Source organism: Portunus trituberculatus, chromosome 20 (assembly GCF_017591435.1).
Source record: "Portunus trituberculatus isolate SZX2019 chromosome 20, ASM1759143v1, whole genome shotgun sequence".
Taxonomy (NCBI): domain Eukaryota; kingdom Metazoa; phylum Arthropoda; class Malacostraca; order Decapoda; family Portunidae; genus Portunus; species Portunus trituberculatus.
Window position 1 is genome coordinate 13,215,824 of NC_059274.1, and position 26,251 is coordinate 13,242,074.

The following is a 26,251-nucleotide window of genomic DNA, read 5'->3' on the forward strand; positions in this document are numbered from 1 at the left end:
GATAAAAAAAACCTAGCCATTTTTCATATTACACCGATTATTTAGAATAACATATCAAGAAAATCAAATTGCATTGCTAGTTTAGCAACGTGATGTGGCCACCAGGTGTCACCAGGTGTTTCCCGTGTGTGCCCCCAACATGCTACCCCTTTGTGCTGTGCTTCAAGCTCATTGTTTCTAGTAGTGGGCAGGAATGGATAGGGTGAAGTGGGGTAACACCCGCCTATTAGTAGAAAAACCTGCATAAAAATTCCATTTTGTACCTGAGAGAGTACACACTATACCCAAGAGAAACTACACAACATAGCCCACCTATGGTATACACATGAATCCTCAACTCCGAAAATGTTTTATTTTACATTTCAAAAATTTTTGGGATCTTGGTCGGTGTTCCCTTATTGTGGGGAAACACTCACCTAGGAGTAGAGGAACATCAACTCTTATTTTTGAAGCTCATAAAAAAAAAAAAAAGTTTTTTCGCTCACCTGAAATTGACATATACTGCATGATAACCCTAGCCACCTTTATTATTATCAAGTGATGAAATGAAAGGTAAGCACATAAAAAAATCAACATTTACAGTGGTGCTTGTGATAAAGGACACTTCGGAAGTGAGGGGGTGTCCATTACTGCAACTTATCTGTTACTGAGAGTAGTTTACCTGTGAAATCCTTAACCAGCCCCCTATCCCTTTTCGGTAATTATTCTCTTTTAATAACACAAAGAAATATTTGAAACATTTAAACCACCTTATTCAATGCTTAATGCTGAAATAAAAAGTTAGGTAATTATTATACAAGAATTATTCAGTTATAGAAATTTGTCTTACCAAGAATTATGAATTTAAGATGTAGCTTTTGATATACTTACCGTACCATAGCAATCAGTCAGTGTTTCTCCTCGGTCAGTATTTACTCATCTCACCCCAACTCAAGTATTCAAGGAACCAGTTCCTTAGGTGGGCAGAATTGTCATAACCAGTTCTGGAACTGGTTCCTTGTGGAAATTTGTAGATCATTGCTAGTGAATACATGAGTTTTTGAACTGCCAGGGCATTGCTTGACGATTACCAGGGCAGGGTGGTATTTTTCAGCATTTATCTAGAACATTTTCTGGCTGGGATGATTATAGAATACAGAGTATGTATATACTGACTCCTGGTCCTGAGAGACTTGTGATAGGTACTGGATGTGAATGGATGCATAGTTTAGCTAATGGTTACTATTATCTCACACAGGATTCCTTTGATAATATTCAATGTCTGTTCCACATAATTCCACTTTGGAGTTGTTCTGTTTCACTTCAGTGCTATTGTTTTACTAGATTTGAATGTGATAATTTTTTTCTAATACTGCAAATTTAGAAAGTCTTAACATGTGCACCTTTAACTCACTGTTCTAGAAAATCCTTGGTGTCTGGAAGAATATTTACAGTGTGCTTCAAGAGAAGAAGAGTTACAGTACAATAAGTAAATAAGTAATTTTGTGTGTAGGCAGATTTGGTTTATATTTAATCGTGAGAACGATGGTCACAGGTATCCCTCTCAGTTTGGCAGGCTTAGCTCTTATGATGTCAGTGGATGTGCACCAGTATATGTTATGATGCCAGTGGATATCTAACAATCAGAATACAAAGAAATGATACTGATTTGGCAGTGCCAACTGTTGGCGAGTGGCCAGCATGAACGAAATGGTTTTATATTTTTTGCACAAATTCTTTGAATAATGGATGCAAGGTATACAATTGTGTTATACTCTACTACTTAGTTCATCTTTAGATACTAGCAAGTGCAAGAATTCCTAAATATGTAATATTAATGGTAACATACATATTCTAAGTAAGCACTTACTGTACTGTTTGTGATTTGAAACTTTTGTATATCTACCATCTGTAGTCATGCAAAACTGTTACGGTGGAACCAACTCCAAGAATTGCAACTGGTTCCTGCCCAACTCTACTGTATAGTTTGTCATTAATCATGTTCACTTCATGCGATTTTTATGTTACACGAACCCTTCAGGAACATATCCCTCGCATAATTCGAGAAATCCTTGTATTACTGTGTAAGCTTTGGAATGTTATATGCATAAAAAGCCTTTTTCCATTGCACTTAAGTAAACAAATATGGCACTAAGTATCACTAAATATCTTGTTAAAATGATTTACAGACAGAAGTCTCACAATTGTATGACTTTATACTGTACAACTTCTCATTTTGTTCTTTTCAGTTTGACATGAGCAATATTAATGTTAATTTATTATATACATGCATATGTTATAGGTCTTTCATTATCTTCATGTTCTGTCACTTTATTGTTGTCATTTGTGTGTGTGTGTGTGTGTGTGTGTGTGTGTGTGTGTGTGTGTGTGTGTCAAAATAAGCTTCTTGTGGTATCTTAATATCTTTACTCATCAACAGACACATTTGTTCTTCACCCAATAATGACCTGTTCTTGATTAATTATGTCTACTGTTTTGTTTCTATCTTTCCTCCTGCTTTTCTATGTATCTATTCTCTCTCTCTCTCTCTCTCTCTCTCTCTCTCTCTCTCTCTCTCTCTCTCTCTCTCTCTCTCTCTCTCTCTCTCTCTCTCTCTCTCTCTCTCTCTCTCTCTCTCTCTCTCTCTCTCTCTCTCTCTCTCTCTCTCTCTCTCTCTCTGGGGGTGTTGGGTCTCCCTGGTGTATGGACTGGGTGGGATGGGGATGAGGGGCAGGTCACCTCTGGCGTTGTCACTGTGGTAGGCAGTGCACGTGAGGGACGAGTCATAGAGATAGGGGCAGATGGCATCCCTATCATTCATGGTGTACGTGTCCCCGATGACCCTGAGGGCACCCCAATCTATAGGAATGCCAGGTATGGGAACAGCTGCTCTGGAAATACCAAGAAATGTGTATCCTCTGTCATTGTTATTTAAAGTGCTCTTAATCACAATCATAAACCTTTCTTTTATAAACTTATGACAGGAACACAAGTCATAATATGTACTTGTATCTCAGACCGAGTATTGAGAGCTTTAAGCATAGAGCATCTTGACTTTATAATTTAGTTCAGTTGTCAATAAAAACTCATATATTTATTTTTCATTTTTTTGTGTGTAGATTTAGTGTAGTTTTTCAGCAAAGGTTGTGAGGTCCTTCCTTTATATCTTTCATCCAGTATACTTTTGAAAATAGAGGTTCTTTAAATCCCATTGTCACTATTTTAACTATCATTAGTACCAGACCTGTATTTGTAATGCTGAATTTCGTAAAATCATTTTTTCTTTATTCATTTTAAATCCTTGTCCCTTTTTTCCTTCATCATCCCTTACTAAGAGATCTTTTACACTATTTTTAAGATTTGTTTCATGCAAGGGAGCTACAGAATGCCTGATCTTTCCAAAATTTTTGATTGCGGTAGAGCAAACTTAATATTGTTCAATGCCTCAAAAATTTGACTCTTCCATCTATCAACATAACACAACCTTTCAGACAACTATCCCCTCTTAAATGCCTTGCAACTGTCACCCTCTTATAGCTGAATATCCTTAGTCTGTCATTTACTTATAATTCAAACTGGACACCACATCTCATCTCTAGCTAAAACAGCAATGAAGTTAGGCATTCTGAGTCATCTCTGCCATTTTTTATCCTCTGCCCCTCCACAACTCACCAATTGCTAAATGTACAGAGGCCTTATCCTGCCAGGAATTGAGTATGCTTCACATGTATGGGAAGTTCCATTCATACTATTATTTTAGACTTAATATTATTTTAAACAGGGTGGAATCAAGAGCTCTTCATCATAGCAATTTCTCTCTAACGACTGTCTTCAGTCTCTTTCTCATCACTGCCACTACTTTCTTATCTCCTACCACTACTTTCATGTTAACTGCTCTTCTGCTCTTGCTTACTGCATACTTCCCCTCCAATTATAGCCTCTCTGTACAAAACTTTTTTTTTCTCATCCCTATTTTGCCCACCTCTAATGCAGGAGTTAGCAGTATCTTCAGTCATTTATCTCTTTCTTGGGTAAAATGTGTCACTATAGGAAGTTTTATTTGTACTTGATGAAATTTTAAAACATGTAAATGAATGTCAGTATTGACTCAAAATTTTTAAGGAGGCAGGATAAGAAATGTTTTTTAGCTTTATTCATCCATATATAGTATGTACACTACCATTAGTAACAAGGGGAACCCACCAACCTCCTTGTAATCTCTTAAAATTTTATCTTTATCTGCTTTTTTTCATTCTACCTTCATTGCATATTTTCGGAAGTTCTTATATTCTTACTCACTGTCTTCTTTCTCTTCTCCTCCCTTCTCCCTCTGTTCCACTTCCTGGTGATGGCACAGAATTGTCAACAACAAGCTTCTGACGGCTGAGGATGAAGCACGACTCAACCAGGTACAGGGCAGATCATTAACAGCAGGTGTGCCCTCTACGCACCGCCAAGCCCGGGTGTTGAACCTGAGATCAAGCCAGGTAGGTGTGTGGTCTGTGCACATAGTCACTTGTACTTCCTATGCTGTCACTTGTAACATTGAACATTATTTCTTGTTTTCACAATGTTTCACCCTTTGATTTTGTGCTCTTGTTTTGTGTGTATGGGAGCATGTTCTCTAGATACTGCAACATAACAGGGAAGGGAATGAGGTGGTGGCTGACAGGTTATCCTTTTATCGATTTATCATCATTTCTCATTGATGACTATAGAAAGATCGTTGTCAAGGCATGTCAAGTTTGTATGCAGGATTTGCTTTTGAGTATTGAAGCATGTGTAAATTCACTAGATAAATAGTCTTTTATATTAGTACGTACTTGGATGATAATGTGTGTTGGAGGTTCAGAGCATTAGATGTTTGAGCTTCTACAGATTGTAATTTGACTGAAGGAATGAATAATGTTAAAAAGGTTACATGACCTTCATTGTCCATGTTGTATAGAGTGTTTTTCAATTACTTTTCGTGGTCTTTCTACCTTGTTGACAGAGATGTAGTTCATAGAGCCTTGATCCATGACCTAGTGACAAGTAAGTTTTATTGAAGGGAATGAAATGCAGTTTGTATTCATATATATAAAAAGAGCCATATTGCTGTGATGAAATCATTACTCTGAAAGTATAGATGTCTGATCTCGCATAAGTGGGGTTTAGTATTCTTTATTGTACAAAATACGGTCTTTTGTACTCTTTTCTTTATCTCCTGTATCCTAGCCAAGAATGGCAATGGGCTGAGGAACTGCTCACCCTTGTCCATTCTTTCTCAGTATTGTCCTAGCAATAATCAGATACAGCAATGATTTATTTAGGAATTGTGTATCTGAGGATGAGTAGTTATTGGCAAGTCCAGTTGTTGGGAGCATTCCACGCTAACCAGATGGTGAGGTAATTTTGCTTAGTACTTTTACAAATGTGTACCATGTTCCAATAAGGTATGCTTATATTTGACATGAATCCCATGTTTATTTCATTATTTTGGGAACCTTTATGGGTAATGGAGAAGTCCACAACTCATATCTCTTGGTAGTTGAGTTGCTACTTTTCTTCAAGAGAAATTCTTGAAGTAAATAGAGAAATATTGACTTATTGGTAAATTAAATACTACAACATACTCTATCTTCAACATAAGAAAGGTTTTATTTAAACCAAGAACATTAGAGAAATGAACATCATTTTACTGCAACAAGGAGGCACTCAGAGTGAAGAGGATAACGTGCTTGATTTTAGTTTGTTGTTCCTTGGAGGGGGTAAGTTACTCATGCAAAATAGTATGGATCCATATGATGCTTTCTTCAATCAGATGTGTATAATATGATATGCAGACTATTTAGGCCTGCAGCATGGAACCATTCATTGTTGTAGAGCTTTCCTAATGCTGTGCAGGATTGTTTGATATCAACAATTATAATTACACTTTTGTAAATTTTGCACTTTTTTTTTCAGTATTACATTCAATATTTTCTCTATCTTAAGACAGCATATATTTTCATCACAGAGTAAGGGCAGTGTCTTTCCTCCTGTCCAGTACCCCAACTTCTACTCCCAACGTTATCACAACAATGAGCGATCTGGTGTTGTGGCTGAAGATTCATTTGAAGAAGACAATGCGTCCTGCTTCATCTGAGCAGGTGAGAAGGTGGATAGCTATTGTACTAGTGGCAAACTGGAATTACATTGAATGTGAGGATAAGACAACACACACACATACATGATGATTATGATGATTATTTACAGGTGAGGAAAATGAGAATGGTAATCAGAGACACTAACTCTAGTTGACATGAAGTAACAAGTGGGAAACTACAAGGATCTGTTATGGCACTTATTATGTTTCAAATATATGCAAGTTATATGACAGAGGATCAAAATAGTTTCTTTGAACTGTTTGGTGGTTGTGCAAAAATGTTAAAAGAATAAAAGATGAAATTGACCTCATGGAGTTATGAAAGGCATGAGATGGAAATTAGAATATCATGCATGAAAATGTTGTGTTGGGAATCAGAAATATAAAAAGAGTTTCATGGAATGACAAAATGGGAGGAGAAATCATAATGAAAAGTAATGAACAAAATTTGGACATGTGTACACTTCGGTCCTGCTATAAACGTCTAATAGGTCGGTGAACAGGGTCGTTCATAGTGAATTCGTTCATAGTGAATAATGTATCCTATGGGAAAAAAGGCTAATAGGTCGATCAGCCCTCTCGTAAACCTAACTTTCAGCCCTATTTTACCTGTTTTTCCGGGAAAAAAAATGGGGTTAAACATGGATGATGGAATACATTGCACACATAAAGAAAATGGTAATAAAGGGTAACTTTGCTGTCACTTACCTTAATTCTAGGGGGATTTATGTACAGGGGAGAGTTCCGAGGCTTGTTGGGAGTCACTCACTGTCCTCACTTGTTGAGGGATTAGTGACTCTTAGGGAACAAAGGCGCTGAAGGGGATTAGTGCTGTCATTATTCACATCCCTCATAAATCCTTAAAACTCCTCTTTACTAGGAAGTGACATAGGGCGAACACCAGAGGGTCCTGCCACAGGTTCAGGGTTAGGTTCAAGGTTAGGAGGAGGCTCATCAACTTGAACAACCTAAGGTTGGTCTTGCTGGGGTTGACGAATGTAGCGATCTATTAAAGTTTGCTTTCTTTCATTAATTTTCGCCATATGTGACTCTCGGTAACTTCTGATAAGTTTTTCTAAGTCAAAGCAAAATTCGTCCCTTTTTAACTTAGACTGCTCAACCTCGAGGACTGTGTGTTTTAAAATTTCAGCACTAGCAAGAATTGCACTGAGTTGTTGCATTGTTAAAGATTTCTCAGCCATATCTTCTTCCTGTAGGACAGCATGCGCTCTCACTAAATTGTCTTCTACAGCGATTTCCTGAACGATTCCTTTAGCTGTCTGCTCGTTTCCTCCCTCATTAACGTCTCTTATTTCTTAACCGTAACATTATTGAACCCTGGAACTCTTCTCGCTTCTGTGGCGGCTTGCTCAACAGTGTCAGTTAACCTCTGGGCACCCTCCACCCTGGTAACCACATGGGGAGTAAGCTTCTCCCATGCACGCCTCAAGGTAGCCTCATTTACGTCACCCCAAGCCTCAACAAGTCCACCGTAGACAGTCATGAGGTCACAATGAGCATCGACGTCACGCTGCACTGTTCAAAGCGACGCGAACGCCGTTCATAGCGAGAACTCCTCGGATTTCCTTCACTTTCGGAAGCAATTCGTTCATAGTGAACATGCTCGATTATAACAAAAATTTTGGACTGAATATTTTCGGTCACTCGTTCATTGTGAGAATCGTTTATTGCGAACACATTTATAGCAGGACCGAGGTGTATTAGCATAATAACAATAACACCAATTTTCAGCAAACTAGTAGAATAATGAAGCACTTTTATCCATTGATGATACAAAATTCATTTCATGGATTGGACTGTCAGTTGTCAAATGGCTTTAAAAAGTTAATCTGGAAATACTTCCATTATAAGTTTAATTATAAAACTTGTGCTATGTGGTGAAGTGGAATTTATAGAACATTGGTGTCAGTTCCTCCAAGCACAAGGTTTATCTCTCATCAGTGGTATCACACTTAACACCAAAAAGGAACAAAAATCTCTTCCTTAAATAACTTGCAGTAATAAACCATTCAAAAGTGGTGAAATACTTGAAAGAATGTATGGGTTTATTATAGCTTTAACTATGCTTCACTCCATTAAACCTCTTTCAGCTGGAACTGTTAGAAGGTTGGACTCTTAAAAATTTTTGTATGCAAGTTCTATAGCTCTTATTTGGAGATAATTGTAGACACATACATTCACATTTGCAATTATTCCATCACATATCAACCTCCAAATTAGATATATAGAGAATTATATAACTTTATTGAACATATGATCTTAATTATGTAAGATTAAAATGAAAATTAAAAAAGCTCTTCTTTGGCAGGTGGTGAGCTACAGCTACCTGGCTGCACCTCAAGGCCAAAGCCATTCCAAAGATGTGGTTTATGGGTCTGGTGCAGCAGCCAAACCTCCTTCCTCTGGCCACAGCTTCTCTGCCAGGTCACCAACACTTGGCCAAACATTAACAGTGGAAACTAAGAAATCTGATCATGCAGCTCTTGGCCATGCCTCAGGCCATACTCATCTCAGCATTACACCACCTGTCATTACTGCTTTTGAGTCCTCAAAGTTATCTCATGTTTCCCCTTCCCCTTTAGTCCATTCCTCATCATCCTCTGCACCATCACCTTTTTTTTCCTCCTCCTTCTCACCCTCTCCTACTCACTCATCTCCCCCACCACCATCACTCCCTCCTGCCTCTCCATTTACTCATCCTGAAGCCATATTTGCCATGCATCAAACTTCTGCCACAGTGCACCCTGCTGATCCTAGCCAGTTTATCATCAAGGACTCCACTTTCCAGGTTAGTAGGTATTTATGACTCTCTCTCTCTCTCTCTCTCTCTCTCTCTCTCTCTCTCTCTCTCTCTCTCTCTCTCTCTCTCTCTCTCTCTCTCTCTCTCTCTCTCTCTCTCTCTCTTTCCTGTGATAAATGCTCAGGCATTGTTTAGAGTGTAAATGAAATATACATATATATATATATATATATATATATATATATATATATATATATATATATATATATATATATATATATATATATATATATATATATATATATATATATATATATATATATATATATATATATATATATATATATATATATATATATATATATATATATATATATATATATATATATATATATATATATATATATATATATATATATATATATATATATATATATATATATATATATATATATATATATATATATATATATATATATATATATATATATATATATATATATATATATATATATATATATATATATATATATATATATATATATATATATATATATATATATATATATATATATATATATATATATATATATATATATATATATATATATATATATATATATATATATATATATATATATATATATATATATATATATATATATATATATATATATATATATATATATATATATATATATATATATATATATATATATATATATATATATATATATATATATATATATATATATATATATATATATATATATATATATATATATATATATATATATATATATATATATATATATATATATATATATATATATATATATATATATATATATATATATATATATATATATATATATATATATATATATATATATATATATATATATATATATATATATATATATATATATATATATATATATATATATATATATATATATATATATATATATATATATATATATATATATATATATATATATTATTCAGCAGCAAAAAGTGGTTCAGTTGTTTATTTACATTTCTCTGAGATGCTTCAAGGCAGAACTTCCAAGTAGCAAATGGCCAAGATGAGCTGCTCTGTTGTTTATGAGTGGACAAAGCTGTCTGAAATTTCTCATAAAGAGCATTAAAGGCCAAAAATAGGAACGAAAAAATAGCAGCAGCTGGCTGGGGTGAAGGGGCAGCAATGTTTGTTTACAGTTGACAAACGAGACAAATAAAGTTGACGGAAAAGTACCAGTGTGATGCCACCTTTACTGTTGTGTGTACATCCCACCACCCCTTGTACTGCTTAGGTACCATTTTTTGTTCCAGATTATGCATTTAATGTGCTTTCATTCATTGTTTTCTTACCCATTTGGGTTATGTACATGTTTTTTTCTCAATTTATAAGGGGTTGGGAGAGGAAATTGTGTATTTGGGTATTTCATGTATCCGCCATGGCCTTGGCTGCTATAATCCGGATACGCGGGCAATTACTGTATATTTATCTGACTTATACAAATTCCCCACCCCCCAAAAAAATTTAACTCAGACTTTAGGGAGATGGAAGATTTATTTATTTAATCTTGTGGGATTTAAGATTTTGGGATTACTATTGTATCTCCAAAATCTTCAGACCCTAAATTATCAGATGGTATAGTTTATTTTTTGATCATTAAATACCCTTCCCATCAGGAAGCCATTTTTAAATGTCTTGTGTGATTGTGTCATAGCCTGACTCACGCCCTACACACACACACACACACACACACACACACACACACACACACACACACACACACACACACACACACACACACACACACACACACACACACACACACACACACACACACACATTCCCTCATAGAAGGGTGGAAGCATGGAATAGTTTAGACGTGGAAGTGGTCAACGCAAGGAATATTCATGATTTTAAGAAAAAGCTGGACATTAATAGATATGGAGACGGGACAACACGAGCATAGCTCTTTTCCCGTATGTTACAATTAGGTAAATACAATTAGGTAAATACACACACACACACACACACACACACACACACACACACACACACACACACACACACACACACACACACACACACACACACAGGCAACCCCCGTTTAACGAAGGGGTTACGTTCCTAAAAAAACACTTCGTTAAGCGAAACTTCGTTAAGCGAACCGATTATAACGAGTTTAACCCCTGACTTGAATTTCCATTGAGAGTAAGCAAAGCGAGAGTGCATCATAGTACAGTGAAAGGTTTAATGAAAGTAAAAATTATGAAGTTTAACATTTAGGCAGTTAAATTTAATTTAAGTCATTATAATGTACACTTATGTATGTATGTACGTAGCTTTATGATGTTGATGATCTTAAATTTATGAAGGGAGGGAGAGTGAAATGGGAAAGACACTAACCAGCAACCTGTGGAATGTAAACAAAGGGCGCATCATTGTACTGCATACAAAACTTATGTACCACATTTTGACAAGGCTTTCCATTTTATCCGTTGTAGAGTTACGAGTTCAGGTGGTTCTTTTAGCTTGCAAGGAAGGTACAGTCTCACCAGCCTTCTTAATAGTCTGCTGACTTGAAAATAGTAGAGACAATAAATGGAGTCAAGATGGTGGCCAGCAATGCTATAGTTTTCTCGCCTCTCTCGTGTCTGTGAATAATATCCAACTTCACTTCGAGAGTAAGAAACTTCCTGATCTTCTTAGGAATGCTAGGCCACATTGCAAGGTGTTTTGGTGGGAAGTTGAGCGAGTGAAGACGAGCTGCTGCTGACGCTGTTATGGGAGTGAGTGGTGCATGTTGTCCACAAGAGGCTTGATCTTGATCTTGATCTTGATTCTACAGGTGTCCCAGGATTTCTCCTGAGGCAGGCCTTAGTATCTGTGGCTGCTAGTGTATTCAAAAGCTTGTCGGTTTGCGTGATACGGCGGGGCTTTCAAACTTGGAAAAAATTACCTAGATAAAACTTCATTAAAGCGAGTTTGGTATTCGTTAAATGAGCAGATGGTAGTAAAATGAAACCTTCGTTGTAGCAAAATTTCGTTGTGTTAACCTTCGTTAAACGGGGGTTGCCTGTATATATATATATATATATATATATATATATATATATATATATATATATATATATATATATATATATATGTATGTATAAATGTATATATGTATGTATATATGTATATACAGTGGTACTTCGACATACGATCGCCCTAACATATGATTTTTTTATATACGACGTAAATTTTTTATATAATTTACACCTTGAAATACAACAATATTTTTAACATTCAATTAGCCATCGGCTCGGCTACCCGCGTCCACCCGAACATTCAGCCTAACATAACATAACATAAATAATAGGATAACAAAGGGCCACCAGGGCCCATCTAGGTTATCCTGTATCAGTCGCACAGCGACCTCGTCATCAGTACTTAAAGATACACTTACAAGTACACAATACATTATATACTAATTCTAAATATTTGGCCCATTAACAGGGCTAAGTCCTGCAGCGAATTCCTCTACAATCTGTGATCCCCATACATGGGGATCATGTCTTGTTTAACTATAGTAAATTTCTTATAAAGACTATCATGCAGCGCTATACATAATTATAAATCTAATAAATTTAAGTGCTTATCTAATCTGTTTTTAAACATTGTCAAACTAGTGCTATTTACAACCGTCTCTGGCAATGCATTCCAGAAGTCTACCACCCTATGACTAAAGAAATATTTTCTTATATCTAACCTGCAGCCTTGCTTTCTAATCTTCCTGCCATGATTTCTAGTCCTACTTCCCTCCTCTAAGGTAAAGAAAGATCTCACATCTATGTAGTTTGTATCTGAGAACATTTTAAATAACTCTATCATATCCTCTTATACATCTCCTCTCAAATGAAAACATGTTTAATTCCTTTAATCTATCTCTATACTCCAGGCACTTTAATGCTGGTATCATCCTAGTTGCTCTTCTCTGAACTGCTTCTAACATGTTGATATCCTGCCTATAGTGGGGTGACCAGGCCTGTATGCAATACTCTAAATGGGGCCTAACATAGGAATTATATAAGCTACGCACCACTTCCTTACTTTTATAACTAACATTTCTATTTATAAAACCCAGGATCCTATTTGCCCTATTTCTTGCTTCTAAACATTGCTTTGAAAATTTCATAGTCCTGTCTATCACTACTCCTAAATCCTTTCCTTCCTCTACTGCCTCTAGCCAACATCCCTCCATCTCATAGTTAAAGTTTGTGTTGTCTTTACCTAAATGCATAACCTGACACTTTTAGAATTAAACTCCATCTGCCACCTGTCTGCCCATGCTATCAGCCTGTCCAGGTCTCGTTGTATTCTGTAATTGTCCTTTTCACCCTGTACTGCACATGCTATCTTAGTATCATCTGCAAACTTTGATACTTTGCTACTAATTCCTATATCTAAATCGTTAATGTACACCAAGAAAAGAAGAGGTCCTAGCACTGATCCTTGGGGTACCCCACTAACCACTTCCTTCCACTCAGACATTGCCCCATTTAATACTACTCTCTGTTTCCTATCAGAAAGCCATTCACTAATCCAATCAACTAACCTACCCCTATCCCATGTAGTCTCAATTTGTACACTAGCCTCCTATGCGGTACCTTATCAAACGCCTTGCTAAAATCTAGATATATAACATCTATGCTATTTCCATCATCTAACTCCTTGGTAATATATTCTAAGATATCGAGCAAATTTGTAAGACAGGACCTCCCTGATCTAAAGCCATGTTGGGTATCTCTAATTAATCTATTCTCATTTAAATGCTCCCAAATACTACCCTTAATGATTTTCTCTAGTATCTTACATACTATACTAGTTAAACTGATCGGTCTATAATTATTTGCATCATCCTTCCTACCTTTTTTAAATATTGGAGTAACATTAGCTAACTTCCAGTCCTGAGGTATCTCAGCAAACCTAAGTGATCTTTCAAAGATTAACTTAAGTGCTTCAGAAATACTGTCTACACCCTCCCTAAGTACTCTGGCATGTAGCTCATCAGGACCACTAGCTTTCCTATCGTCTAGTTCAAGAATAAATTTCCTAATAATTCCCGGTTTTATATCAATATTTTCTAAAGCTCTTAAACTACTCGTCGCACTGTTTGTAACAGGATTTCCTATTCTTTCCTAGTAAATACTGAAGAAAATTGTTCATTCAATAATTCTACTATGTCTTCATTTTGATCCACTACTACACCATCTTTTCTGAGTGGTCCAATCCTATCCTTATTTCTTTTATCACTGACCTTGTAATAACTATATAATTTTTGGGATCTTTACTCCCAGCTCTAGCTAGTTTTATCTCTGCCTGCCTTTTACTTTTTTTATAACCTTACTCAAATCATCTCTGACCTGTCTGTACCTAATCAAATCTACATCTTCCCACTTTTCTGCAACTCTCTGTATGCCCTCTTCTTCTCTCTGATCTGGCTACCTATCTCATGAGTCCACCATAATGGCTTCCTGTTTCTCTGCCTTATATCTTTGTAAGGGATACACTGCATCACTATACCCTTTACTACAACCTTAAAAATATCCCACATCTCCTGTGCAGTTTTATTTCCAAAACTATCTTCCCAGTTTACCTCTCCTAATAACTGACGTAACCTACCATAATTGCCTTTCTGATAGTTTGGGACTCTAGTCTTATTCACTATATTATCCCTACTGGAATTAATGATAAATCTAATTATATGATGGTCACTGTTTGCTAAAGTCTCTCCTACCTCAACTTCCTTTAAACAATGCTCAATATTTGTTAGTACTATGTCTAAAACCTTCCTCCCCCTAGTAGGTTTATCTACCATCTGCACTAAATAGTTATCCTGAAAACTTTCCATAAACTTATTTTCACTAGCATCTCCTACCATCCTCTCCCAGTTTACTGACTTAAGATTAAAATCCCTAAGATAATTGTCTGACTAGTACACCCCTATTTATCTCATCTACCATAAGGTTGTCTACATCTGCTGACTGGTTAGGTGGTCTATAAAAGCTCCTACTCTAATAACCTTACTTTTGTTTACTCTAACATCCAGCCATAAGGACTCTACTCTGTTATCTACCTTAATACCATTAACCTGACTGGAAATGAAGGATTTTTTACATAAATAACTACTCCTCCACCTATCCTACCAATTCTCTGGTGTAAATACATAATGTATCCATCTACTTCATATTCTTTCCTATTTTCCTAAACTTTTCCTCATTTACCCATGCCTCTGTGACACATACAACATCTAAGTCCTCCTCAACTATATAACTAGATAACTCGTCCTTCTTGTTCCTAAGACTCCTGGCATTTACATAAAAACATTTAAGTCCTGCTACCTTCCTAGATGCTGTCTCCTTATTTGGAATCCTAATCTTATTCTCTCCTATTTGCACCTGGAAATCTTTCCTAATCTTTTCACTATCTCTGTTTATCCTATCTAATTTATGTCTAGCATCTTTCTTCTGGAATGCATTTGCTACCTCACCCCCTACACTCCATCCCAACTCCCCCCTCCAGACATCCACTCAGCACATCCACACCCTTCCTACTCAGATGCACACCATCCCTAGCATACAAATCCCTTCGCCCATAGAACCTATCCCATACATCCACAAAGCTGACACCCACATCCTTACACATCCCTTTTACCCGATCATTCACACCAATGGCTCTAGACAACCATTCCCTGCTAACATACGTTTTGTATCGTTGTTCATCTTTTGTGCATGCATGTGTCTGTGCTCCTTGGCAGTGCATATTTTTTCTTAAGTTTTGTGAACTCAAGACCCTGTGATCATGGGTCCCAAAAATAAAAGTTTGGCGAAAAACACACAAAATAGCCTGTATTCATATACTGATTACACTTAAAAATTCAATAAACGAGTGAGTACTAATGGTTTTCTGCCCACAAGCAACTCTTCCTCTTTGCAATGCAAAAAATCAGAAGTCTCGAGATGTCATGGTTACCAAAATATCACAGGTTAAATGAGGTGGTATCATCAGTTTACGTGGCCTTGCGTCTGATCGGGTTCAGCGGCCTTGGCTAGAGCGAAAGAAAACGTACCCCTTGTATCCTCTCCCCCTCTCTCTCTCTCTCTCTCCTGCTGTCGCCCATTCTGATACCAGTCTCATTCAAAAGTTGTCCCTCTGTAACATGGTGAGAGACCTGAGCTATAGAAGTAAGGCTCGCGGGAGAGGTGGCAGAATCAGACACAGTGAAATCACTCGTTACCACCCTCCATTGTTGGTGACACAGTGACGTAGAGCATATGTTTACTCCTGCCCGCAAGCAACTCTTCCTCTTTGCAATGCAAAAAACCATAAGTCTCTAGATGTCATGGTTACCAAAATATCACAGGTTGAATGAGGTAGTATCATCGGTTTCCATGGCCTTGCGTCCGATCGGGTTCAGCATGTACATAGAGCGTGAGAAAACGGGCCCCTTGTATTCTCTCTCTCTCTCTCTCTCTCTCTCTCTCTCTCTCTCTCTCTCTCTCTCTCTCTCTCTCTCTCTCTCTCTCTCTCTCTCTCTCTCTCTCTCCTGTTCTGATACCACTCTCATTCAAAAGTTGTCTCCCCGTAACATGGCGAGAGACCCAAGGTATAGCCGTAAAATACGGTATATATACAGTATTTTACGGCTTACAAGACACTTTTTTTCCAAAAAAAAATACCCTGAAAAATACTAGTGCATCTTCCAAGACAATGTTATATACAGTATATATATATATATATATATATATATATATATATATATATATATATATATATATATATATATATATATATATATATATATATATATATATATATATATATATATATATATATATATATATATATATATATATATATATATATATATATATATATATATATATATATATATATATATATATATATATATATATATATATATATATATATATATATATATATATATATATATATATATATATATATATATATATATATATATATATATATATATATATATATATATATATATATATATATATATATATATATATATATATATATATATATATATATATATATATATATATATATATATATATATATATATATATATATATATATATATATATATATATATATATATATATATATATATATATATATATATATATATATATATATATATATATATATATATATATATATATATATATATATATATATATATATATATATATATATATATATATATATATATATATATATATATATATATATATATATATATATATATATATATATATATATATATATATATATATATATATATATATATATATATATATATATATATATATATATATATATATATATATATATATATATATATATATATATATATATATATATATATATATATATATATATATATATATATATATATATATATATATATATATATATATATATATATATATATATATATATATATATATATATATATATATATATATATATATATATATATATATATATATATATATATATATATATATATATATATATATATATATATATATATATATATATATATATATATATATATATATTATATATATATATATATATATATATATATATATATATTTACATTTTACACAACTTTTTTTTCTAAAAATATCCTGAAAAATACTAGTGCGTCTTCCAAGATGAATGTTGTATTGTAAGGCAGCATCCAACCTCAAGTGAGCTTGGACACTTGACATAGCGACCTGGATTTGTATGTTGAGTCATTACATTATGTTGTTAGCTTAAGTACTATTTAATTTAGCCTTTTATATTATGTAAACTCAGTACTTAGGTGTTACAAGTATTTACAATACCATAATCCTTCCTGCAGCGTACTCGGCGTGTGGAGAAAACGGGCCGCTCCCTTGTCTCATTGCAACACACACATATATGCACATGAACGCACACACATCATGCCAGGTGTCTTTATACCTTTATTAATAGAACATCCAAATGGCTTACTCGTTCAAGCAAAAGTCAAAACTCCACTTGTGAATTGTATTCACATTGATAAAGCCTGTGAAGCACGATTGCAAAATAAAATAAATACAAACTGCAGCACTGACGTGTTCGGTTTGGGCGATAGGACAAGTGATTCTGAAATGTAAACAACATGTCCAAAACATGCCGACGCCCGCCACTAAAACAAGAAGAGATGGACTGTTTCATTGTGTATATGTATTTACCTATGGTGTTTTTATTTACATAGTTTTAAATTTGTGGTGAGTGCTCCAGCAAATTTGTAATGAGTGGTGAAACAATAGTGTCTTGCAGGCTCCTTGCTTCTTATGTTTTTGTGTTCAGTGGTCGGATATAATTATGATGAATGCGTTCTTGTATGAGTGACTTTTTTTTTTTTGAAATTTTTTTTCAAATAGGGTGCGTCTTCCAAAATACAGCGTCTTGCAAGCCGTAAAATATGGTATATACATATATATATATATATATATATATATATATATATATATATATATATATATATATATATATATATATATATATATACACACACACAAATATATTTACATCTACTTATGAAGATGATATTAAGTCGAGATTATAGCATCATTCCAATTAGCAAGAAAATCAATTTTATTATAAAAGTTTTGGTTAGAAACCATAAATTTGACTAAAAATTGACTAGAAGAAAACGGTGTGTTCCGTCTGGCTGAAGATGACAAAGAATTGATGGAACAGTAAAAAAAAAAAAAAAAAACAGAAATCATTGAAGACGACGGAAAAAAGTGCTAGTGTGACGCAGCCTTAAGTGTTGCCGCCTAGCGGGATTGAGGGATCGCTCGCGCGGTAGGTTTGAATATGCTTGGGGGCAGCTCTGAATATTAGCGAATTCCGGATAGTGGCGATCCGGATACGTGGGCGATTACTGTATTGGTAATAGAGAAATTTGAAATGCAAAACAGGATAGACAGTTAAGATTACCAGAGAAAAAGTAAAACCATGGGAATTTTTTCACCACTGGGAGTTGAGAAACACATCAGAGTACACTAATTGATGGACATGGCAGAACATTTTTCAGATCACTGAGAGAGCTCACTTAACCTGTTCTAACTTTGCAGCCCTTCCCTGGTTCCCCAACCTTCACTGTTCCCCTGCCAGTACCCCACAACCAAATCACTGGTCATCCTGCAACATCCCACATTAAACGAGAACAGGTAAGATTCTTATTTTGCACATATCCACTTACACATATGGCTCACCTTGTTTAAGCATAGATATATTATTATTACTCTATGCTGATTTAGCATTATACACATATGCAAATGTTTGTTCTTTTAATTCTTACTAAAATTTTTACTGAATGACATTAAATAGATATGTATTTTCAAGAAAATGTCTTTGTTCCATAACAAAAATTTTGGAACATTTGATGCTCCTTATTGATTGCTTAGAGCAGAAACCATGCCAGGTTTTCTAATTCACAAAAGTCCTGAATGCAGCAGCATGGTAAAAGCCAAATACAATTGAAAGAAAAGCTTTATAAAACTGTCATAGAAACATGATCATTAATAATGAGCATGTTTTTCTTTTCACCTAAGGTCATTTGCATTTGTGAAAATTCTATATTCTATTACAGTAGAGAACCTTATTTTGTTTACCATAGTTTTCAAGTTGAAGTAAGCATGATAAGGTGCATTTTTGGTACTATTGTGAGAAGAGGCAAAACAAATGTGAAGCTGTAAAATATTCCAGTTACCAAATACATTTGAGTGGAAAGTAACACATCCTGCATCGACAAAAGACAACAAAAGATGATCCTGATAAGGGAGCAAAGAATATTTAAAAGTTGTTCCCTTTTTTTGGAAACTGTTTCCAGGGCTGAGTCTCATCAATGTAAACAGAATCAGTGATGATGATAATATTAGATGTAGGTCTGAAATGGTGGGATTGGACTTGCCGTCTTAGGTGGCTTGCACACCAACGCAACTGGTTGCTTGAAACCAGTTGTGTGTGATAAATTGCATGCAACCAGTTGCATGCTTAGCCGCACACCAAAGCAACTATTCATTTATTAGTTGCATTCGAAATGTCAGACGACAAAGATGTATGTGTTCTTTGGTGGTGGCTTAAAAATAAGAAAAAGAAAAGAAAGTACTGGATCCATCCTTTCTTAGCAGATAAAAAGCATACTTGTTACCAACTGGCCAAAGAATTCAATGGAGACCCTGAGAAATTTCAAAATTTCTACAGAATGAGTGAACCTGCCTTTCAACAACTCCTGGAACTAGTCGGCCCTCATATAAAGGTATCTGAAATGGACAGACAGATGACAAGACAAGTGACAGATAGCACAGCGAGTGACACAGACCGTCTTCTACCAAAGATCACACGCAACTGGATCGCATGCAACCATTTTGGCAAGTTGCATGAGACTGCAATTGCGTAGTTCCATGCAACTCAGTGTGCGCGTTTCTATGTATTTGCATTGAATGGTTGCATGCAACTGGTTTCAAGCAACCAGTTGCGTTGGTGTGCAAGCCGCCTAAAAGATCATCCATGCAGTCTGCAGCTGTAGTGATAAAAGCTTTACTCCTAACAATCCTAACTATATATGCTTTCCTTATTGGCACAGATGTGGATAGATTCAAGAGAATGATGTACTAAGTCATAAATGATATGTATGGTTGACATCTTATTTCACTACTGAAAATTGGATTGGCAGAATGTTAAAGTGTGCATATCTAGCAATGGATGCACATTTGGAGTCTCTCCCTTATCTTTCCTCTCCTTGCAGCTGGTCCAGGCAGGTTCTGAGGCACTGTCCTCCTATTCCAACTACCAGGGGAGCACTGAGCGTCCCATCTATCACCGGGTGATGGACCCTCTCAGGAAGGTGGGACAGAGGATCTATAAGGTAAGAAAATGGAAGGATCTTTTACAATGTTGCTTCTGCTATAGATAAATGCAATTTTCAGTTTTCACATTGTGCCTTTTCAATCTTTTTTATGAAAACTTCCTACAAGATTTTATTAGTGTCAAGTCAGTCCTCATAGATTATTATAACATGTGAAATTATATTTATTTGTTATTTATCATAATTTGAAAATGTTACTTTTCTAATTTTTACTGTTTTTAAGATCCAGTTTGCACAACTCTGCACTGTCTTGTAAAGGAAAAGGGTGTACACTCAACCTCGATTTGCCGGACTAAAACTTGTCCAATGGCAAATGTCCGGCAATGGAAAATGTCCTTTACCCCTTGCCACTTTACCCTATACAGGTTGAACCCGCTTTAACGGCACGCGATTTACCAATCCCGTGTTTAACGGCATTTCCGGTGGGAACATAGTGTTGTCTTTAACGGCATTTCGGCACCTGCACCAGCTGTACCAGGAAGTTGAAAATAAATCAGACGTTTTTTGTTCAGAAAAACAAAACTGAGGGAGAAGAAAGAGACTGTGCACCAGATGTGGAAGACAAGAGAAAGAAAAATAAAAGAAAGGCAGGATCAGGAAGAATAGAAGTAACAGGAGGTGCCGAGGCAAAGGCAAAACCTCCGACGACCATCATCATCATCATCATCATCATCTCACCACGTGGGGCCGTAACACATGCCAATGCCGCCGACACACATCTGTACTGTTTTTTTTTTTATTAGCATTTACCTTACTGTAGATATATTGATGGTAGCACAACACTCGTGTGACGCGGCAGACTTGTTTACAGTCCAGTACTAGACGTGTATGTCCGCCCGCGCTGCCATCTATAGTGCCCGATTTGCGAACTTTGTCTGGCGCGGTAGTTTGAAATCGACTTGTCCCGGACTTTTTTTTTTTTTTTTTTTTTTTTTTTACAGACTCTTGTCCGGCAAATCCGAAATCCGGCAAATGGAGGTCCGGCAAATCGAGGGTTGAGTGTATTAGTTTTTTGTGCACTTTCTTACTATTCCCTCTTTCAATCTTCCACTGGTTCTGTTTCTACTCTTGTCATTGAAGAAGTTTAAAACATTTGTTATCCTCCAGAAATCCTAACTTTACTTTTTCCAAATTTTCCAATAACTCACTTCTTATTTGTTTCATTGCTAGCAGTCCTATAATTTTATTCATCTGGCAATTGCTCCTCTTCTTTCCTGAATCCAGAAAAATGTTCATCCTGTAGACCACCTGTCTAATAGAAGCACTACCGCACCTTTGTTTACATCAAGTTGGCTGATCACTGTCCCTACTTGAGAATTTTCATCGACAAATATTATTATTATTATTATTATTATTATTATTATTGTTGTTATTATTTATTTTTTATTTATTTTATTTTATTCATTTATTTTATTTTTTTCTTTGTTGAACAGCATGCTCTAAGTAGCTCCTCCCATACAACACATCCTAGCTGAGAACATTGCAATAGATCACACACTCTCTCAAACTTCCTGAGACACACCTTGTCCGCATGATGGCCTTGGTGTGTGTTTCAGTGTGTGTGCATATTTACCTAGTTGTATATTACAGGATTTGAGTGGGCCTCATAGCGACCTGTCTCCATACTTCATTTTATTTAATTTTTCCTTAAATTTGTGCACACTCCTGCTCATTAAGGGAGGATCCCTGTACTTCCCAAATTCCTAGTTGCTATGTGTGAACGTGTTCTGATTGATACTTATAGTGACTTTCATTAGCATATTGACATGTGTGAACCCACCTTTATACATACCATGTCTGGTCCTTTTTCCAATATATAGTCTCTCACTTCCAACATTCCTGATATAAACCCATATATGTTTATGTACATAACTCTTAATGTTTTCCTTCTCCTTCTCTGACATGCCATTTCCTCAGCCTCATGTCTAGTACTCCTTAGTAAAATTTTTTACTCTTGTTCTCTGTACTTCTCTTGTTTTTTCCTTAGCTTTATTTCTCAGTTCTCTCTCTCATTTTCCTTTCTTCCTGGTTTATATTCCTCTTTATCCAAATGTTGTATTCTGTATCAGCCAGCGCTCTAACCACTGAGCTACCGGGCCGTGTGTGTGTATGTGTGTGTGTGTGTGTGTGTAATTCACTGTTTGATCTGCTGCAGTCTCTGACGAGACAGCCAGACGTTACCCTACGGAATGAGCTCAGAGCTCATTATTTCCGATCTTGGGATAGGTCTGAGACCAGGCACACACCACACACCGGGACAACAAGGTCACAACTCCTCGATTTACATCCCGTACCTACTCACTGCTAGGTGAACAGGGCTACGTGAAAGGAGACACACCCAAATATCTCCACCCGCGGGGATCAACCCCGGTCGTCTGGCTTGAAGCCAGCGCTCTAACCACTGAGCTACCGTGTGTGTGTGTGTGTGTGTGTGTGTGTGTGTGTGTGTGTGTGTGTGTGTGTGTGTGTGTGTGTGTACCTATTTGTATTTACCTATTTGTGTATTATAGGGCCCGAGCTAAGCTCTCTGTGTCCTGTCTCCTTGTCCACTCCTGTCATATCTCTCTTTCATCTGATTGACACACACTGAGTCAACGACATCACTGCTCAGTTTATTCCACTTATCAATACTACGATGCGGGAAACTGTATTTTCTCACGTCATTTAGACAGATGTCTTTTATTAATTTTTTTCCATGTCCCTGGAGATGATTACTTGTGGTCACCTTTACCAACTCTCTATCCAATATGTCAATCTTGTTTACCAATTTATACATAATTATCATGTTTCCTCTTGTTCTTCTCTCTTCTAAGGTGGTCAGCCCCAGTTTCCTCAGTCTTTCCTCATAGTCTAACTCCCTGAGTCCTGGTACCATCCTTGTTGCCAGCCACTGTACCCTTTCCACCTTCTTCACATTTTTCTTCATATGCGGTGACCAGACACATGCTGCATATTCTAACTGGGGTCTTATTAAGGTATATAATATCTTCATCATTCCTTCTAGGTAGTGGAATGCAAGGCCAATATTTTGAAGCATGTTATATGTTTTCCCAAATATCTTGTTAATGTGTTTCTCCGGTGACAAAGTGTTTTGCATGGTTACTCCTAAGTCTTTCTCCTCATTGGTCTCTTTAATTTTCTCATCACCCAGCCTGTAATCCCTGTTTGGTCTGTATCTACTTCTTCCCATTTTCATAACATGGCTCTTGTCTATATTAAATTCCATCTGCCACTCTTTACTCCACTCATATATTTTATCAAGATCTTCCTGTAACTTGTTACAATCTTCCACATTCTTTACTCTCCTCATAATTTTAGTATCGTCCACAAACATGTTCATGTAACTGTCAATTCCTACTGGCATATCATTAACATAAATCAAAAACATGATGGGACCAAGCACTGACCCTTGTGGAACTCCACTGGTTACCTTCTTCCACTCGGACTTCCTTCCTCTCACCACTGTTCTCATTTCTCTTCCCACTAAGTAATTTTCCATCCATTTTGCTAGTTTATCATTTACTCCTCCAATCTTCTTTAGTTTCCACATCAGTCTATTGTGTGGTACTTTATCAAAGGCCTTTCTCAAGTCCAGGTAGATAGCATCCACCCATCCCTCTCTATGTTGTAGTATGTCAGTCACTCTTGAATAAAAACATAATAAATTGGATACACGATCTTCCTTTTCTGAAACCAAACTGTCTTTCACTCAGAATGTTTTCACTTTCTAGATACTCACTCCACTTAGCTTTAATTACTTCTTCACATACCTTGCACAATATACTAGTCAACGATACTGGTCTATAATTTAGCGGTTCCATTCTACTACCATTCTTATATATAGGCACAATGTCAGCTCTTTTCCACTCTTTCGGGACTAATCCTGTTCGTATGGAGGTTTCCACAATATCAAATACGGGTTCAACAATTGATCCTTACATTCTTTTAGCAACCTCCCAGATATGCCATCAGGCCCCATTGATTTATTAATATCCAAATTGCTTATAATTTTCCTTACATCTTCCTTAGTAACCATGATGTCCTGCATTTGCTTTATTTCCGTAGGCCTTTCTCCTATAAAATGCTCCTCCTTTGTAAACACTTTGCAAAAGTTGTCGTTCAAAATTTCAGCTATATCTCTAGCATCCTCATATACTTCTTCCCATTTTTACCTTTTCTATTGCCTCCCTTATATTTAGTTTTCCATTTATGAATTTGTAAAACATTTTGGGTCACTATCACAGTTTTCCACCACCCTCTGTTCATATTCCTTTTGTGCTGTTCTCCTTACTTCAACATATCTATTCCTTGCTGTTTTGTAAACTTCTCTTGATAATACATCACTGTTTTTCTTAAGTTTCTTCCATGCCTTTTCTTTGTTCTTTTTTGCTTCTTCACAATTTCTATTAAACCACTGTTTATTATTTAAAGTCCTCTTTCTATGATATGGCACAAACTTTTTCACAGCAGAGTTATATAAATCCATAAATTTATTGTATTTCAATTGCATATCCCTTTCCTGGTATACCATGGACCAGTCAATTTCATTAAAGAACTCCCTTATATGGTTATAATATGCCCTAATATAATTAAATTTTTCCTCCCTGCGTTCCACAATCTTATTCGTGCTTAATTCCATATCCAGCTCAAAGCTTAGGACATCATGATCGCTTTTCCCTAAGGGACATTCATGTTCAATTTCCTCTTTTAGAGAGATGCCCCTGTTAAATACCAAATCCAACCTTGCTGCAACATCTTGTCCCCTGCACCTTGTTGGTGATCTCACCCAAAGTGTCATCAAGTTATTTGTTGCTACATTTAAGAATTCCTCTGCCCACTCACCACCGTTCACCACTTCGTAGTCCTCCCACACTATTTCTTTGCAATTAAAGTCCCCGACTATCATCACTCTATCCTTTCTGATGAGTTCTTGCTTCATTCTGTCTAGAGTATTTCTCATCACCATTTGATACTGTTCATATTCCCAAGCACTGGTTCTGGGTGGTATGTATACTGTTATAATATTAATGTCCCTCTTGCCATCTGTTATAAGCATACTTATCACTTCCTCATTTCTCTTACTATAGTTCACCTCCTTCACTATCAGATCTTCCTTAGTAAGAACCATTATACCACCACCTCCTTTATTTTTCTATCATTTCTCCATACTTTGTAGTGTTTTACAACAAACCAATCTAGCTTTATTTCGGGCCTTAGCTTTGTTTCCACCACACACATTATGTCCGGTTCGTTATTTCTTAGGTAATCCATACATTCTAGCCTCTTAGACAGAAATCCATCTATATTCATGTAAGTCACTTGTATTCCATTCCTAGTCTCTTTCTTCCATGTAATGTCTATTCCGTCTGTTTTATCCACCACTTCTTTAGCCTC

The 26,251-nt window shown here is 35.7% G+C and overlaps 1 protein-coding gene across 5 annotated transcripts in view; it reads left to right on the top strand.

Annotated features, from left to right (window-relative positions):
• Positions 1-26,251, top strand: part of LOC123506444 — an 85,458-nt gene that overhangs the window by 43,399 nt on the left and 15,808 nt on the right. For 3 of the 5 annotated variants that reach the window (XM_045258535.1, XM_045258534.1, XM_045258533.1), the window contains exons 3-6: positions 5,978-6,110; positions 8,436-8,915; positions 19,062-19,157; positions 20,738-20,857. In XM_045258535.1, the coding sequence (XP_045114470.1) occupies positions 5,978-6,110; positions 8,436-8,915; positions 19,062-19,157; positions 20,738-20,857 (829 nt within the window). Of the gene's footprint in view, positions 1-2,713; positions 2,854-4,336; positions 4,467-5,977; positions 6,111-8,421; positions 8,916-19,061; positions 19,158-20,737; positions 20,858-26,251 lie in introns of all 5 variants that reach the window. The other 2 variants (XM_045258537.1, XM_045258536.1) reach the window with 2 other exon arrangements.